The 15,494-nt window shown below is 46.8% G+C and overlaps 1 protein-coding gene across 2 annotated transcripts in view; it reads left to right on the forward strand.

Moving 5' to 3' along the window:
• GALNT18 (polypeptide N-acetylgalactosaminyltransferase 18) overlaps positions 1–8,977 on the forward strand; it is a 351,559-nt gene extending 342,582 nt beyond the window's left edge. For both annotated transcript variants that reach the window (XM_055282415.2, XM_055282416.2), the window contains one exon: positions 8,564–8,977. In XM_055282415.2, the coding sequence (XP_055138390.1) occupies positions 8,564–8,710 (147 nt within the window). In that variant the 3' untranslated portion in view covers positions 8,711–8,977. The remainder of the gene's footprint in view (positions 1–8,563) is intronic.
• The last annotated feature ends 6,517 nt before the right edge of the window (positions 8,978–15,494 follow it).

Consider the following 15,494-nt stretch of genomic DNA (forward strand, 5'->3'; position numbering starts at 1 on the left):
GTGATTTCCTGCCCGTCACCTTCCCACCCCCTTTTCCCCAGAGCTGACTACCATCCTGACTTTCACATCATGGCTTTATTTTACCTGTTTGGGAGGTTTATACAAATAGAATAATATTTGTATTTTGTCTGGCTTCTTCTGCTCAACATTGTATTGGTGAGATTTATCCTTATGGAGCATAGCTATAGTTTGGTTTTGTTGCTATATAAGATTCCATTATATGAATATACCGTGAGTTGTATGTCTGGTGTACTATTGATGGACGTTTGAGTTATCTCCAGGTTAGTTTTATAAATCGTGTTCTAGAAAGCATTCATGCGCATGTTTTTGGTATAAACGTTTCTGATAGAAGTGTTGAGTCATAGGGTTGTATATGTTAACTATAGTAGGTACTGCCCATTTCAACAATTGTAAGAACTGAAGTTTTTTTTTAGTCTTAAATTTTTTTAAAAAATTTTTAATTATTATGGATGTGTTAGGCCATTCTTGCATTGCTACAAAGAAATACCTGAGACTGGGTACTTTATAAAGAAAAGAGGTATAATTGGCTCATGGTTCTTCAGGCTGCACAAGAAGCATGGCTTCTGGTAGGGCCTCAGGAAGCTTTTGCTCATGGCAGAAGATGCATTGGGAGCTTGCAGGTCACAAGACGAAGGCAGGAGAAAGAGTGGTGGGAGGAGGTGCCACACACTTTTAAATGACCAGCTCTCGTGTAGACTCAGAGCAGAGACAGCTCAATGTCTCACCAAGGGGATGACCCAAGCCCATCATGAGGGATCCAGCCCCATGATCCAAACACCTCCCACCAGGCCCTACCTGAAACATTGGGGATCACATTCAACAAATATCCAGACTACATCAATGGGTACATAATAGTTGAATATATTTATGGGGTACATGTAATGTTGTCATACAGGCATATAATGTGTAATGATCAAATCAGGATAATTGGATTATCTTTTACCTCAACCATTTATCATTTCTTTGTGTTAGAAACATTCCAATTCTACTTTTTTAGTTAAAGTATACAATAAATTATTATTAACTGTAGTTTCCCTGTTGCATTAGTATTAGAGCTTATTCCTTCTATTGAACTGTATTTTTGTACCTATTAACCATCCCTGCTTTTTCCTCTCCTCCCTACTACCTTTCTTAGCCTCTGGTAACCATCATTCTATCTCCAGGAATTCAATTTTTTTTTAATTTTTAGCTCCCATAATATGAGTAAGAACATGCAAAATTTGTCTTTCTGTGCCTGGTTTATTTCACTTAACATAATGACCTCCAGTTCTATCCATGTTGTTGCAAATAACAATCTCTCTTTTTTTTTTTTTAAGTTCTGGGGTACATGTGCAGAATGTGCAGGTTTGTTACATAGGTATACACGTGCCATGGTGGTTTGCCGCACCCATCAACCCATCATCTACATTAGGTATTTCTCCTAACGCTATCCCTCCCCCAGCCCCCCACCCACCAACAGTCCCCATTGTGTGATGCCCTCCCTGCTGTGTCCATGTGTTCTCATTGTTCAACTTGGTCCAGAGCTGAGTTCAAGTCCTGGATATCCTTGTTAATTTTCTCTCATTGATCTAACGTTAAAGGTGGGGTGTTAGACTCCCACACCATAATGGTGGGAGACTTTAAGTCTTGCACCCAGATTATTAAAGCAAGTTCTTAGAGACCTAAAATGAGACTTAAGACCCCCACACAATAATAGTGGGAGACTTTAACACCCCACTGTCAATACTAGACAGATCAGTGAGGCAAAAGGTTAACAAGGATATCCAGGACTTGAACTCAGCTCTGGACCAAGGGGACTTAATAGACATCTACAGAACTCTCCACCCCAAATCAACAGAATATACATTCTTCTCAGCACCTCATCAGACTTATTCCAAAATTGACCACATAATTGGAAGTAAAACACTCCTCAGCAATTGCAAAAGAACGAAATCATAGCAAACAGTCTCTCAGACCACAGTGCAATCAAATTAGAACTCAGGATTAAGAAACTCCCTCAAAACTGCACAACTACATGGAAACTGAACAACTTGCTCCTAAGTTACTACTGGGTAAATAACGAAATGAAGGCAAAATAAAAGATGTCCTTTGAGACCAATGAGATCAAAGACACAACATACCAGAATCTCTGGGACACATTTAAAGCAGTGTGTAGAGGGACATTTATAGCACTAAATGCCCACAAGAGAAAGCAGGAACGATCTAAAATTGACACCCTAACATCAAATTAAAATAACTAGAGAAGCAACGGCAAACACATTCAAAAGCCAGCAGAAGGCAAGAAATAACTAAGTTCAGAGCAGAACTGAAGGAGATAAAGACACGAAAAACCCTTCAAACAATCAGTGAATCCAGGGGCTGGTTTTTTGAAAAAGAACAAAATAGACCACTAGCTAGACTAATAAAAAAGAGAGAAGAATCAAATAGATGCAATAAAAAATGATATAGGGGATATTACCACTGATCCCACAGAAATACAAACTACCATCAGAGAATACTATAAACACCTCTACACAAACTAGAAAATCTAGAAGGAATGGATAAATTCCTGGACACATACACCCTTCCAAGACTAAACCAGGAAGAAGTTGAATCCCTGAATAGACCAATAACAGGCTCTGAAATTGAGGCAATAATTACTAGCCTACCAACCAAAAAAAGTCCAGGACCAGACAGATTCACAGCCGAATTCTACCAGAGGCACAAAGAGGAGCTGGTACCATTCCTTCTGAAACTATTCCAAACAATAGAAAAAGAGGGAATCCTCTCTAACTCATTTTATGAGGCCAGCATCATCCTGATACCAAAACCTGACAGAGACACAACAAAAAAAGAAAATTTCAGGCCAATATCCCTGATGAACATCAATGTGAAAATCCTCAGTGAAATACTGGCAAACTGAATCCAGCAGCACATCCAAAAGCTTATCCACCACGATCAAGTGGGCTTCATCCCTGGGATGCAAGGCTGGTTCAACATACACAAATCAAGCAACATAATCCATCACATAAACAGAACCAGTGACAAAAACCACATGATTATTTCAATATATGCAGAAAAGGCCTTCAATAAAATTCAACACTCCTTCATGCCAAACACTCTCAATAAACTAGGTATCAATGGAACATATCTCAAAATAATAAGAGCTATTTATGACAAACCCACAGCCAATATCATACTGAATGGGCAAAAACTGGAAGCATTCCCTTTGAAAACTGGCACAAGACAGGAATGCCCTCTCTCATCCCTCCTATTCAACATAGTATTGGAAGTTCTGGCCAGGGAAGTCAGGCAAGAGAAAGAAATACAGGATATTCAAATAGGAAGAGAGGAAGTCAAATTGTCTCTGTTTGTTTGCAGATGACATGATTGTATACTTAGAAAACCCCATTGTCTCAGCCCCAAATCTCCTTAAGCTGATAAGCAACTTCAGCAGTCTCAGGATACAAAATCAAGGTGCAAAAATCACAAGCATTCCTATACACCAATAACAGACAAACAGCCAAATCATGAGTGAACTCCCATTCACAATTGCTACAAAGAGAATAAAATACCTAGGAATCCAACTTACAAGGGATGTGAAGGACCTCTTCAAGGAGAACTACAAACCACTGCTCAAGGCCATGAGAGAGGACACAAACGGAAAAACATTCCATGCTCATGGGTGGGAAGAATCAATATCGTGAAAATGGCCATACTGCCCAAAGCAATTTATAGATTCAATGCTATCCCCATCAAGCTACCATTGACTTTCTTCACAGAATTAGAGAAAACTACTTTAAAGTTCATATGGAACCAAAAAAGAACCTGCATAGCCAAGACAATCCTAAGAAAAAGAACAAAGCGAGATGCATCAGGCTACCCACTAACTTCAAACTATACTACAAGGCTACAGTAACCAAAACAGCATGGTACAAGTACCAAAACAGAGAGATAGACCAATGGAACAGAACAGAGCCCTCAGAAATAACACCACACATCTACAACCAACTGATCTTTGACAAACCTGACAGAAACAAGCAATGGGGAAAGGATTCCCTATTTAATAAATGGTGTTGGGGAAACTGGCTAGCCATATGCAGAAAACTGAAGCTGGACCCCTTCCTTACATCTTATACAAAAATCAACTCAAGATGGATAAAAGACTTAAATGTAAGACCTAGGACCACAAAAATCCTAGAAGAAAACCTGGGCGGTACCACTCAGGACATAGGCATGGGCAAAGACTTCGTGACTAAAACACACAAAGCAATGGCAGCAAAAGCCAAAATTGACAAATGGGATCTAATTAAACTAAAGAGCCTCTGCATAGCAAAAGAAACCATCAGAGTGAACATGCAACTACAGAATGGGAGAAAACTTTGGCAATCTGTCCATCTGACAAAGGGCTAATATCCAGAATCTACAAAGAACAAACAAATTTACAAGAAACAAACAACCACATCTAAAATTGGGTAAAGGATATGAACAGACACTTCTCAAAAGAAGACATTTATGCAGCCAACAGACACATGAAAAAATGCTCATTATCTCTGGTCATTAGAGAAATGCAAATCAAAACCACAATGAGACACCATCTCACACCAGTTAGAATGGCGATCATTAAAAAGGAAACAACAGATGCTGGAGAGGATGTGGAGAAATATGAACACTTTTACACTGTTGGTGGGAGTGTAAACTAGTTCAACCATTGTGGAAGACAGTGTGGCCATTCCTCAAGGATCTAGAACTAGAAATACTATTTGACCCAGCCGTCCCATCACTGGGTATATACCCAAAGGATCATAAATCATTCTATAAAGACACATGCACATGTATGTTTACTGCAGCAGTATTCACAATAGCAAAGACTTGGAACCAACCCAAATATCCATCAATAATAGACTGGATAAAGAAAATGTGTCACATATACACCATGGAACACTATGCAGCCATAAAAAATGAGTTCATGTCCTTTGTAGGGACGTGGATGAAGGTGGAAACCATCATCCTCAGCAAACTATCATAAGAACAGCAAAGAACAGAAAACCAAACACCACATGTTCTCACTCATAAGTGGGAGTTGGACAATGAGAACACATGGACACAGGGAGGGGAACATCACACACTGGGGCTTGTCAGGAAGTGGAGGGCTAGGGGAGGAATAACCTATTAGGAGAAATACCTAGTGTAGGTGATAGGTTGATGGGTGCAGCAAACCACCATGGCATAACATATACCTATGTAACAAAACTGCACATTCTGCACGTGACCTCAGAACTTAAAATACAATAATAAAAAATAAATTTTAAAAACCCACCTACTCAGGCCTCAGCAATGGCAGATGCCCCTCCCCCAACCAAGCTTGAGCATCCCAGGTCGACCTCAGACTGCTGTCCTAGCAGCGAGAATTTCAAGCCAGTGGATCTTAGCTTGCTGGGCTCTGTGGGAGTGGGACCCACTGATCCAGACCACTTGGCTCCCTGACTTCAGCCCCCTTTCCAGGAGAGTGCCACTGGGGTATTGAGAAAAAAAACAAAAGACTCCTGCAGCTAGCCCAGTGTCTGCCCAAACAGCCGCCCTGTTTCGTGCTTGAAACCCAGCACCATGGTGGTATAGGCACCTGGTCCTGGTCTGCCAGTTGCAAAGACCATGGGAAAAGCACAGTGTCTGGGCCAGAGTGCACTGTTCTTGCCGGTACAGTCTCTCACAGCTTTCCTTGGCTGGGGGAGGAAGATCCCCCGACCCCTTGCACTTCCCAGTTGAGGCGATAGCCCACCCTGCTTCAGCTTGTCCTCTGTGGGCTACACCCACTGTCCAACCAGTCCGAATGAGATGAACCAGGTACCTCAGTTGGAAATGCAGAAATCACCCGCCTTCTGCATCGATCTCTCTTAGAGCTGCAGACCGGAGCTATTCCTATTCAGCCATCTTGACAGTGAAACCAGAATCTCATTCTTTTTAGTGGTTAAATATTATTCCATCCTGTATATATACCACATATTCCTTATTCATTAATCTATTGATGGATACTTAGGTTGATTCCATATGTTGTCTATTGTGAATAGTGCTGCAATAAACATGGGAGTGCAGATATCTCTTCAATATGCTGGTTTCCTTTCTTTTGAGTATATACCCAACAATGGGATTGCTGGATCATACCGTAGTTTTATTTTCAATTTTTTGAGGAACCTCCATACTGTTCTCCATAGTAGCTGTACTAATTTTCATTCCCACCAACAATGTACAAGGGTTCCCTTTTCTCTACATCCTCACCAGCATTTATTATTGCCTGTCTTTTGGTTAAAGCCATTTTAACTGGGGTGAGATGATTCATTATAGTTTTTGCTTACATTTCTCCAATAATTACTGACATTGAGCATTTTTCCATAACCTGTTTGCCATTTATAAGTCTTTTGTGGAATGTCTGTTCAGATCTTTTGCCCATTTTTTGCCTTCTTGCTATTGAGTTATTTGAACTTATGTATCCTGGTTATTAATCCCTTGTCAGAGGGGTAGTTTGCAAATATTTTCTCTAGTTCTGTGGGCTATCTCTTTACTTTGTTTCCTTTGTTGTGCAGAAGCTTTTTAACTTGATGTGATCCTATTTGTCCATTTTTGCTTTGGTTGCCTGTGCTTTTGAGGTCTGTCTCAAGAAATTGTTGCCCAGATCAATGTCCTGGAGTGTTTCCCACATTCTGGAGTGTTTCTCCAATGTTTTCTTCTAGGAGTTTCGTAGTCTAATCTTAAAGTCTTTAATCTATTTTGATTTGATTTTCATATATAGCGAGAGATAGGGCTCTAGTTTCATTCTTTTGCATTTTCTCAGGCAATTTATTGAAAAGACTGTCCTTTCCCCATTGTGTAGAGAACCAAGTCTTAACACTGTCTTGAGACGTCAGTTGTTGCTATGGGAATGGTCATGGCTGACTTGGATGACATCCTTCGAGAAGTTTGCCACCTCTGCCTCTCTCAGTGCACTTCCCACTGTGAGCTGGAAAAGGCACAAAATGAAGAGCACCAGCCCAGCTTGTAGAATGAGGAGGTGGAAGAGGAGGTGGAAGAGGAGGTGGAAGTGGAGGTGGGACATGGGTGGGCAGTAGAGACTTCCTGGAGGAAATGGAGGAGTTGAGCTTTGATACATGGTTGCAGCTTAGCCTGTCATGGGAGCATGGGGAAGAATCCCAAGCAGAGAGCACAGCTTTCTTAAAGTCCAGGAACCCTGAGTTAACGTAAATGGGTTCAGAAAAGTACAAGGGATTTGGTATGGGTGCAGCAAAAGTCATGGAGCTGGGGAAGGATCAGAGATGAGTCTAGAGAGAAAGGCAGCACTGAGCCATGGAGGCCTTCAGTGCTGCACTAAGGAGCTTGGACTTTGTCCTTTAGGCCAAACATGCATTTTAGAAAGATCACCACTCTAGCCTCTGGAGGTTGGAAGGGAGATCCATTAGGGAGCTGACACAGTTGTCCCAGTGGGAGAGAGAAGTTGGTGGCCTGAACCAGGGCAAGTGTGATGGGAAAGGGATAAGGGGACAGTCACATGACACAAGAGAAGTAGAATTGCCAGGACTTGAGGCTTAATTGGATGCTGAAAGGATAAATAAATGAAAATGTCCATGTTTCTCACACAAATACCTAAGACAGAAACACAGGAATAGGTTCTGGGGGAAAAGTGAGTTTGACCATATACTCAAGTGCCATTAAGCTACAAGGGGTCCAATTAGAAGGACCTCCACCCATCAAAGCAATTCTGCCTGCTTGGGAGGCCAAAGCCTAGTTGAGCACAAGTTTGGTGGTAACTCAGAGATGCTCAGACAGTCCAGGCTGCCACCTCGGACTCGCAGCCAGCAACCCAAAGAGTCCAAGCCCTGAAAGGATTTCAGTACAAAAATTGGGGGTTTCCTATTTGCTGCTATAGGGCTAATATGAGGAGCAGAACATCAAGGGGCTTTGGGTCATAAACTGAGTATGAATGGCTACAAACATTCTGGAACATCAGTAGCAGGGGGGGAAATCATGCACGTCAGGACTTAGGGAGCCCAGTGGCCTAATAGACAGTAACCAGGAGGCTGACTTTGGTTGAAACCAGTACTGATGACTCCAGAGGTCCAATTGGGGGCATGTACGCTAGGAGTAGGAAGCCCCAGGCCTCTGGTGATGCTCAAATGCAGGCCAATGATGGGTTGTCCCAAGAAACTAGGCTTTTCAGAGAGGGGACCCAGCCAATGGCTGTGGGGAACAAGACCCAGCCCCTGGGGTAGGAGCTGTAGGTGCAAACAGGTGTGCCACAGCCCAGCTAGGTAGACAGAACTACCTAGGGGTGAGGGTTCTCTCCTAGCGAAGAACTAGGGCTCTGTGAAGAGAGCTATGGCACATATTCAGTCTTCCAGAGGAGACCAACACATCATTGATGGGGGAGCCTGCAGTTTCATGGGAATGCTGACCTCCTGGGATCTGGCCACACAGATAATGTCAGCCCTCACCAGCCACTTGGCCTGAGGCTCCCGAATCTCTGCATGTTGCTTCTATGCCCTCTGACGCCACTGTCTGCCCTGGCCCCTAGGGAGGACCCATCCAGAACCGCAAGTCTAAGCGCTGTCTGGAGCTGCAGGAGAATAGCGACCTGGAGTTCGGCTTCCAGCTGGTGTTGCAGAAGTGCTCGGGCCAGCACTGGAGCATCACCAATGTCCTGAGGAGCCTGGCGTCCTGACCCACCGGGGCCACCTCCGGCTGCCTCTTTGCTACTGTGTAGCACCTGCTGCAACGTTGCCTGCTGTCCACGTGGGGTTGTTTGGAGTCTGGGGAACCAGGTTAGTGGGCCCCCAAGAAGAGCTTTTTATTTCCTATTCAATTTTCATGGAGTTTATAGAAAGATGCTGATTGGTAGGTGATGGTATGATATCAAACTATTTTGCAGTTGTAAATAGGGGACAAATGGAAAATATTTATAACTGACAATAAAATATTATTAAGAAAAGGGTTTTGCAGTCATTTGGTGCTCTGTGGAGATTCATGCCTGGCTCCTTTGAACTTGGAGTTCCTGTAGCCAAAGACATGTCCCTGTGTGCTCCCTTCTGGCTTCTCGTCCTTCAGAAAGGTGGCTTTAATGACCAGCACTCAGTGGGAGCTTGTTGTACAAGCTGCCAGCTCTCTTCATTAGACCCAAGGCAGCAAGAAGGGCACTGTGACCTCAGGTTCCAACCCAGAAGGATGGTCCCCTCTGCCTCTCCCATGGCAGGTGCCCCCTGGAAGATACCTGCAGCCCTTCATTCCTGAGGAAGCACAGTTGTTCACTGGTCACTGGAGTGTCATCTGCTGGGCTTTAGGCCACCCTGCCCTCTCCTGAAGTTGCCAACTCACCTCCGCCTTCACCCCCCAGAGCTGCCCCCGGCCCAGCCCCTCGCCAGGACACTGCCTGTGTCCATTTGCCAAGACCGCTCAGGCTCCTCCCATGAATCAGGGGTTGTCAGTTTCCTTCAGCTGCCATAACAGATCTCCACACACTGGGTGGCTCACGTAACAGAAAATGATCATCTCACAGTTTGGGAGACTAGGAGTCCAAAATCAAGGTGTTGTTGGCAGGGCTGGTTCCTTCTGTGGGCTGGGAGGGGAATCTGCTCCAGGCCTCGCTTCTGGCTCCTGGTAGTCTCAGGCCTTCCCTGGCGGGGCGATGGCCATCTTCTCCCCTGTGTCTACATTGTCTTCCCTCTGTATGTGTCTGTCTCTGGGGCCCAAATTTCCTATTGTCTTGAGGAGGACCCCAGTCATGTTGAATGACAGACCACCCTAACAACCTCATTTAACTTGATTACCTCTGTAAAGATGATTATCTTTAAATAAGGTCACATTGTGAGGTACTGGGGGTGAGGACCTTACCATATCCTTTTGGGGGACTCAATTCAGCCCTTAGCACCTGGCTCACTCACGCAGGGCTCCAGGTCAGCCCCTCTGGGCCAGCCTCAGGAAAGCAGCGGCCCCTGGAGTGGAATCATCTTTCTCAGAGCCTGCTGCCCAACTCGCAGTTCCTCCAACACCTTCAGCAGGTGTTCCTCGCTGCAGTCCAGCAGCCCTTCCTCTGGTTAGGGGAATCCTCTTTTTCTGATTTGAAGGACTCCCCCCATCCCCCTGCCCAGCACCCCCTCCAGCTCCCTTAGCTCACAGCAGATCAATGACCAATAATAGGTGCTAAGACAGGAAGGACAGGAAGCCCTTTCTGCTCAGGTTTCAGCCCCTCCCCCATCCTCAAGTTCCCTGGATCCCCTTTCCACAGGGATTCTCCTACTTTGGATCAGTAATTTATAGTTGAAAATTGATGAGCGTGGTGGAACCCCTGTACCTATGGGACCCCCAAGGGAAGACAGGCCTGTCTCAGGCACTCTAACACACCCAGAAATCTATCCAGCCAAGGGCTCACCTGGAGGGGCCCCAAGGGCTCCCCAGGCCATATCCTGGACTCCCCTTCAAGTTCACATTTAACTCCCTAAACAGCCCCTTGGGCTCCACTGCAGACCAATGAAAGGACAGCCAGACATTCTCCAGGCTGGCCACACCTAATGGCCACCACCTACCACCCAGGGGTCAACACGGGGAGCAGGAGCCTCAAGAGGAAAGAGGCTCCCCTGGGGTTGCAGGCACTGCCTTTGCCATGCCCTCAAAGCCAGGGCTCCAACGTCCTCTTCTCCTGTACTTCCTTCCATATGGAACTCGACTGTACTCATCCCTGTGCTTCTTCCAAGGGGCATCTCCCTCTGGATGTAGCTGTCCCATGCTCCTACATTCACTCTGTTACAGTCTCACTCTACCCAGCTTTCTTCACCTCGAAGCCACCACTTCCATAATCTCCCTTGCATCATGCCCTGCCCCAGTGTTCCCAAAGTTCCTAAACTAGCAGCATCAGCATCATCTGGAAATTTACTGGAAACGCATGTCTGGGGCCCCATCCCAGACCTCTGGAAGCAGAAAAGATCTGTGGTATAACAAGCCCTCCAGGTGATTCTGATTCCCTGTTGAAGGCTGAGAACCACTGCCCTGCACCACCCTGGCTCAGGCCACACCACCCTCCCTCCCTCCTGTGTGTGCCTAGGCCTCTGTCTTCAACAACATCCATTCATGCTACTCTACCTCCTCGTGCCTGCACCCACCTGCATCACACCTTCACTCCCCACCCCACATCCCTGGTGCAGAGGACTGAGAGTGAACGCTGGAGCCAGACAGCCTGGGTTCAAGTCCCGGCCCTGCCACTTACTAGCTAGGTGATCTTGGGCAGCTGCTTGACCTCTTTGTGCTTCTGCTCCCTTCTCCTTAAAAAGTGGGAATACTAATAGGGTATCTTTTATGGGGTTGTGAAAATTATGAATAAATTTATATGAAACAGAATAGTAATGGGCACATTGTGAGTGGTATAAAGTCTTAGCTATTATTACTTCATCCATTGGCATCCTGACACCCAGTTGCTGTCACTGAGATCCACACCTAGCTACTGTCTACACCCACACTTGGCCATGCGCCTGTCAATGTCCATATCCCACCTCACCTGTGCTAACACCCATTTGTGTCACTACCACCTGCCTGGAGGCACCTGTTCTCACTGCTGCCTGCAGTCACATACCTACAAGTTTCACACATCCCTGTCCTGTAAAATGCGCCCAACATCAGCCCACTCCCAACGATATCTACACCCCGAGGGGCCAGCCTGAGAACAACAGCCTCCGCTATAAGCCAACCTGGGGGCAGTTAAAACAGGGCAGGGGAGCAGCTCTCTCCTGAGACAGCAGCTCACCATTTCCCTGGGTCTGGATGCCCAGGGGGAAGAAGAGGTCCCAACATGGCCCCTGAGGGCCCTGACCTCCTGGGAATGGGAACCATATGGCCAGTCCAGGATCTCTACATCTCAGAGGTATAAGATAAGAAGCAGAGGTTCTGGTGGGGCTGGGACAGAGGCAGGCGGTCAGAGCACAAAGGAGCAAAGAGGGTGAGGAGGCCCCAGCCCACATCCAGCCTGACCCTGTCCCAGCCTCGGCCAGCTGCTGCTGCAAGCTAATAGTGACTGTTTAGGGGCGCTCTGAACATGCTGGAGTGAAATTGGTTTTTTCTTAATGATTTGCACATTAAACACCTGTGTTTCCTGCTTCCACTGCCTTCCCTGATACTGGAAAGGACTCTTTTAGCCTGTACTGTAAGACCTCCTATTCAGCCAGCCCTGATGCCTGGACCACCACCCAGTTCCCTAACTCAGCCCCCAGCCCTTGCCTAGTTCCTGCCCACTTTCCCCTCTGTTAGGAGTAAATGAAAGAAGAGAATGGGCTCCTCACACCCCCCAGAAGATGGACACAATTGTCAGCAGCAACAATGGCAGAAGCCAGAGTACACTGACTGTATCCTGGCCAGACTCAAAGTCACTGGTGGCCAAGCACGGTGGCTCACGCCTGTAATCCCAGCACTTTGGGAGGCCGAGGTGGGTGGATAACCTGAGGTCAGGGGTTCGAGACCAGCCTGGCCAACATGGTGAAACCCAGTCTCTACTAAAAATATAAAAATTAGCCGGGTGTGGTGGCAGGCACCTGTAATCCCAGCTATTCGGGAGGGTGAGGCACGAGAATCACTTGAACCCAGGAGTTGAGGAGGTTGAGGCTGCAGTGAGCCAAGTTCATGCCACTGTACTCCAGCCTGGGCAACAGAGTGAGACTGGCTCAAAAAAAAAAAAAAAAAAAAAAAAGTCACTGCCAACAGCCATATAGCTCCAGCAGTCTGCATCTCTGCCTGAGGCCTTTCTCTGGCCATAGGCACCTGCTTAGCCCGTGCAGGGCAGACTGGAAGTATTGGAGAGTTTGGTTCATAGGAACAACCCCCAACCAACAAGGGATAGGCCTCCTCACCCCTTCAGGGGTGCAAATGGGAGGCCTGATCCTGTAGTCTCTCACAGGCCCTGGAAGGACTGAGCCCCAGTTGCTCCTGAATGCCCCTGGCATTTCCTCCCTTTCCTGTCTCATATCCCTCACTCCTCTGCACCTGCCCCAGTCACCTCCCAAATGCTTTTCCCTGAGTCTGCTTCTGGGAGAAGCAGCTTATGCCCACTCCTTCGGATTGTCCCCACCCACGGCCCATCTGCACCTGGACACCAGTGATACCCAGATCCACGTGTGCACCCCAGAGCTCTCCCCTAAGTTCCAGGCTTGATTTCTCACTGCTGATGGGCCCTGGGCAGGTGTGTGGCCATAATGCAGACAATGCTGATCTGAGGGCCCCCATAAGGCCTGGCCCGGGGACCAGGACCAGCACCACCTCCACCAGGTGCTCAAACCAGACACTCCTTGCGACTGAGCTCTTCCTGTCCTCACCCTCCACCACCCCTTCTTGCTCTCAGTACATTATGGCAGTGATGCCTCCAAAACAGCTCTGAAATCTTCCCCAAGCCTCTTCAACACTCACACAGACAGCCTCCCCAACTCATCTGTCCTCCACACTGTGATAGTTTCAAGGGTCTTTCTGAAATACAAATATGATCAGATTCCTTCCTGCCTGAAATCTTCAGTGGGTCTCATCAAAAATTTTAAATGACTAGCTCAGGCACCAGCCTTGAAGCTTCCTCCTTTGGTGAATCCAGAGGCCGAGTGTCAGAAACTCAGTGTCCTAGCTGCCACACACACCTGGTGGCATGGTTTTAGTGCCCCATATCCTCTCCCCTATTTTGAGGAAGTTTTGGGGGAGGTACATTAGTTTGCTAGGGCTGCTGTTACAAAGTGCCACAAACTGGGGAGCTTCAACAACAGAAAGGTGTTGGCTCACTGCTCTGGAGGCTGGGAGGCCAAGATCAAGATGTTGACAAGGGTAGCTCCTTCTGAGGGCTGTGAGGGAAGGATGGCGTGGATCAGTTCTGGGTCTTCTCCTTGGCTTGTGCATGGCCTCTTCTCCCTGTGTCTCTTCACATCATCTTCTTTCTATGCATGTCTCTATTTCCAAATCTCTTCTTCTTCTAAGGACACCAGTCATATCGGATCAAGACTTACCCAAATGACCTCATACTAACTTCATTCCCTCTGTAAAGACCCTATCTCCAAATAAGATCACATTCTGAGGTACTGGGGATTAGGACAAGTTTGGGGTCAAGTGACACAATTCAGCCTCAAAGCTCCCTCCTTCAAGGAACAGGGACATAGGGGAGGGGTGGTGAGGGCCAGGCCAGGCCCCAGGAGGCTGCCTACGCTCATCCCACCTTGCTCAGGCAAGTCCTTCCTTGTTGGGGGATATCCCCATGGTCCTGGCCTCCACAGAGATAAGGGTGGGCACTTCACAGGTGACAGGGAATTTTTGCGTAAGTATCTGAGGCATTCATCATTGTCCTCCATGTCCACATCTCTTTTAAAGAAAACTATCCCAACCACAGTCCCAGGTGTGACCCTGTTTGCGCCATGACCATAGCTGATTCAGCCTGACCCATGGACAGGTATTTTGTTGGCTGCTGAGTAGGTAATGACTAAGCACAAAATGACCAGCTGGGGCCAATCACATTTTGCCTGTGAATTTGCACCATGACACACAAAGAATCAGCCAATTGAAGAAGGCCAGGAGCCATGGCCGTGCACAGGATGTGCCCAGGGGAAGAGCCAGCCCCAGAGGACCAAGAAACCAGAGCCCTGTGCAGGCTGGGATCATGGGGAAAACCACAACTAAGCAGAGAAAAGGAAGGAGCCGATGAGCAAAAGGCAGCAAACTGGCCCTGGAGCTGCCCGGGTTTCCTCCTCCCAGACCCAACCCATACACACCCTGATGTTTTTTTCTTTTCCCTCAGCTGGTTGACCAGCTCCCTGCTCTTTACAACAAACAAGACTGATAGAAGCGGGATGTAAAGATTTTAGATACCAGGACCTACTCCCTCACAGCCCCTCGCCCATGGGGGAATGCACACACAATCCCTACAACGGCTGTGCACACATGCAACAGAGGTGCACACGTTTCACCATCTATGTACACATCCACGCATAGGCTAACATAGCCACACACATACACATATATACACACATGCAGCAGGTTGGACACATGCAGACATACATGTACATACTCAGATACACAAATGTGCATGAGTGCAAACACAGACTCCAAAGAGAAAAGGGATTTCTACTCCTCCCAAAATCTGCTTTTATAAGAATAGGGCTGTCATCATTTGACATGGCTCTTGTGAAGCAAAGGTTGCTGGAAATCAGAGCTCTTTTATTCTTACCATTTCTAATTACAAGCAAGAGATATAAGGGGGTTCTGAGGCAAGACAGAAGCATTCACTGTCTGCCCTTCAGATTCTATCACCATGGTCACCACACTCTAAAACCCAGTAAAACAAACACAGGATAGTCACCCAAAAACATGTCATCTCTCAACCATGCTCCTTCTCCTGCCTTCAGCTCCAAACAGGAGGGAGGGGAATGAGGTAGACACCCTAGACCACATCTAGCACCTGACCCCATAAGACCGTCAAGTCCCACTGCCCTGCCCTCTGCCTC

This window comes from Symphalangus syndactylus, chromosome 6, assembly GCF_028878055.3.
Source record: "Symphalangus syndactylus isolate Jambi chromosome 6, NHGRI_mSymSyn1-v2.1_pri, whole genome shotgun sequence".
Taxonomy (NCBI): Eukaryota; Metazoa; Chordata; class Mammalia; order Primates; family Hylobatidae; genus Symphalangus; species Symphalangus syndactylus.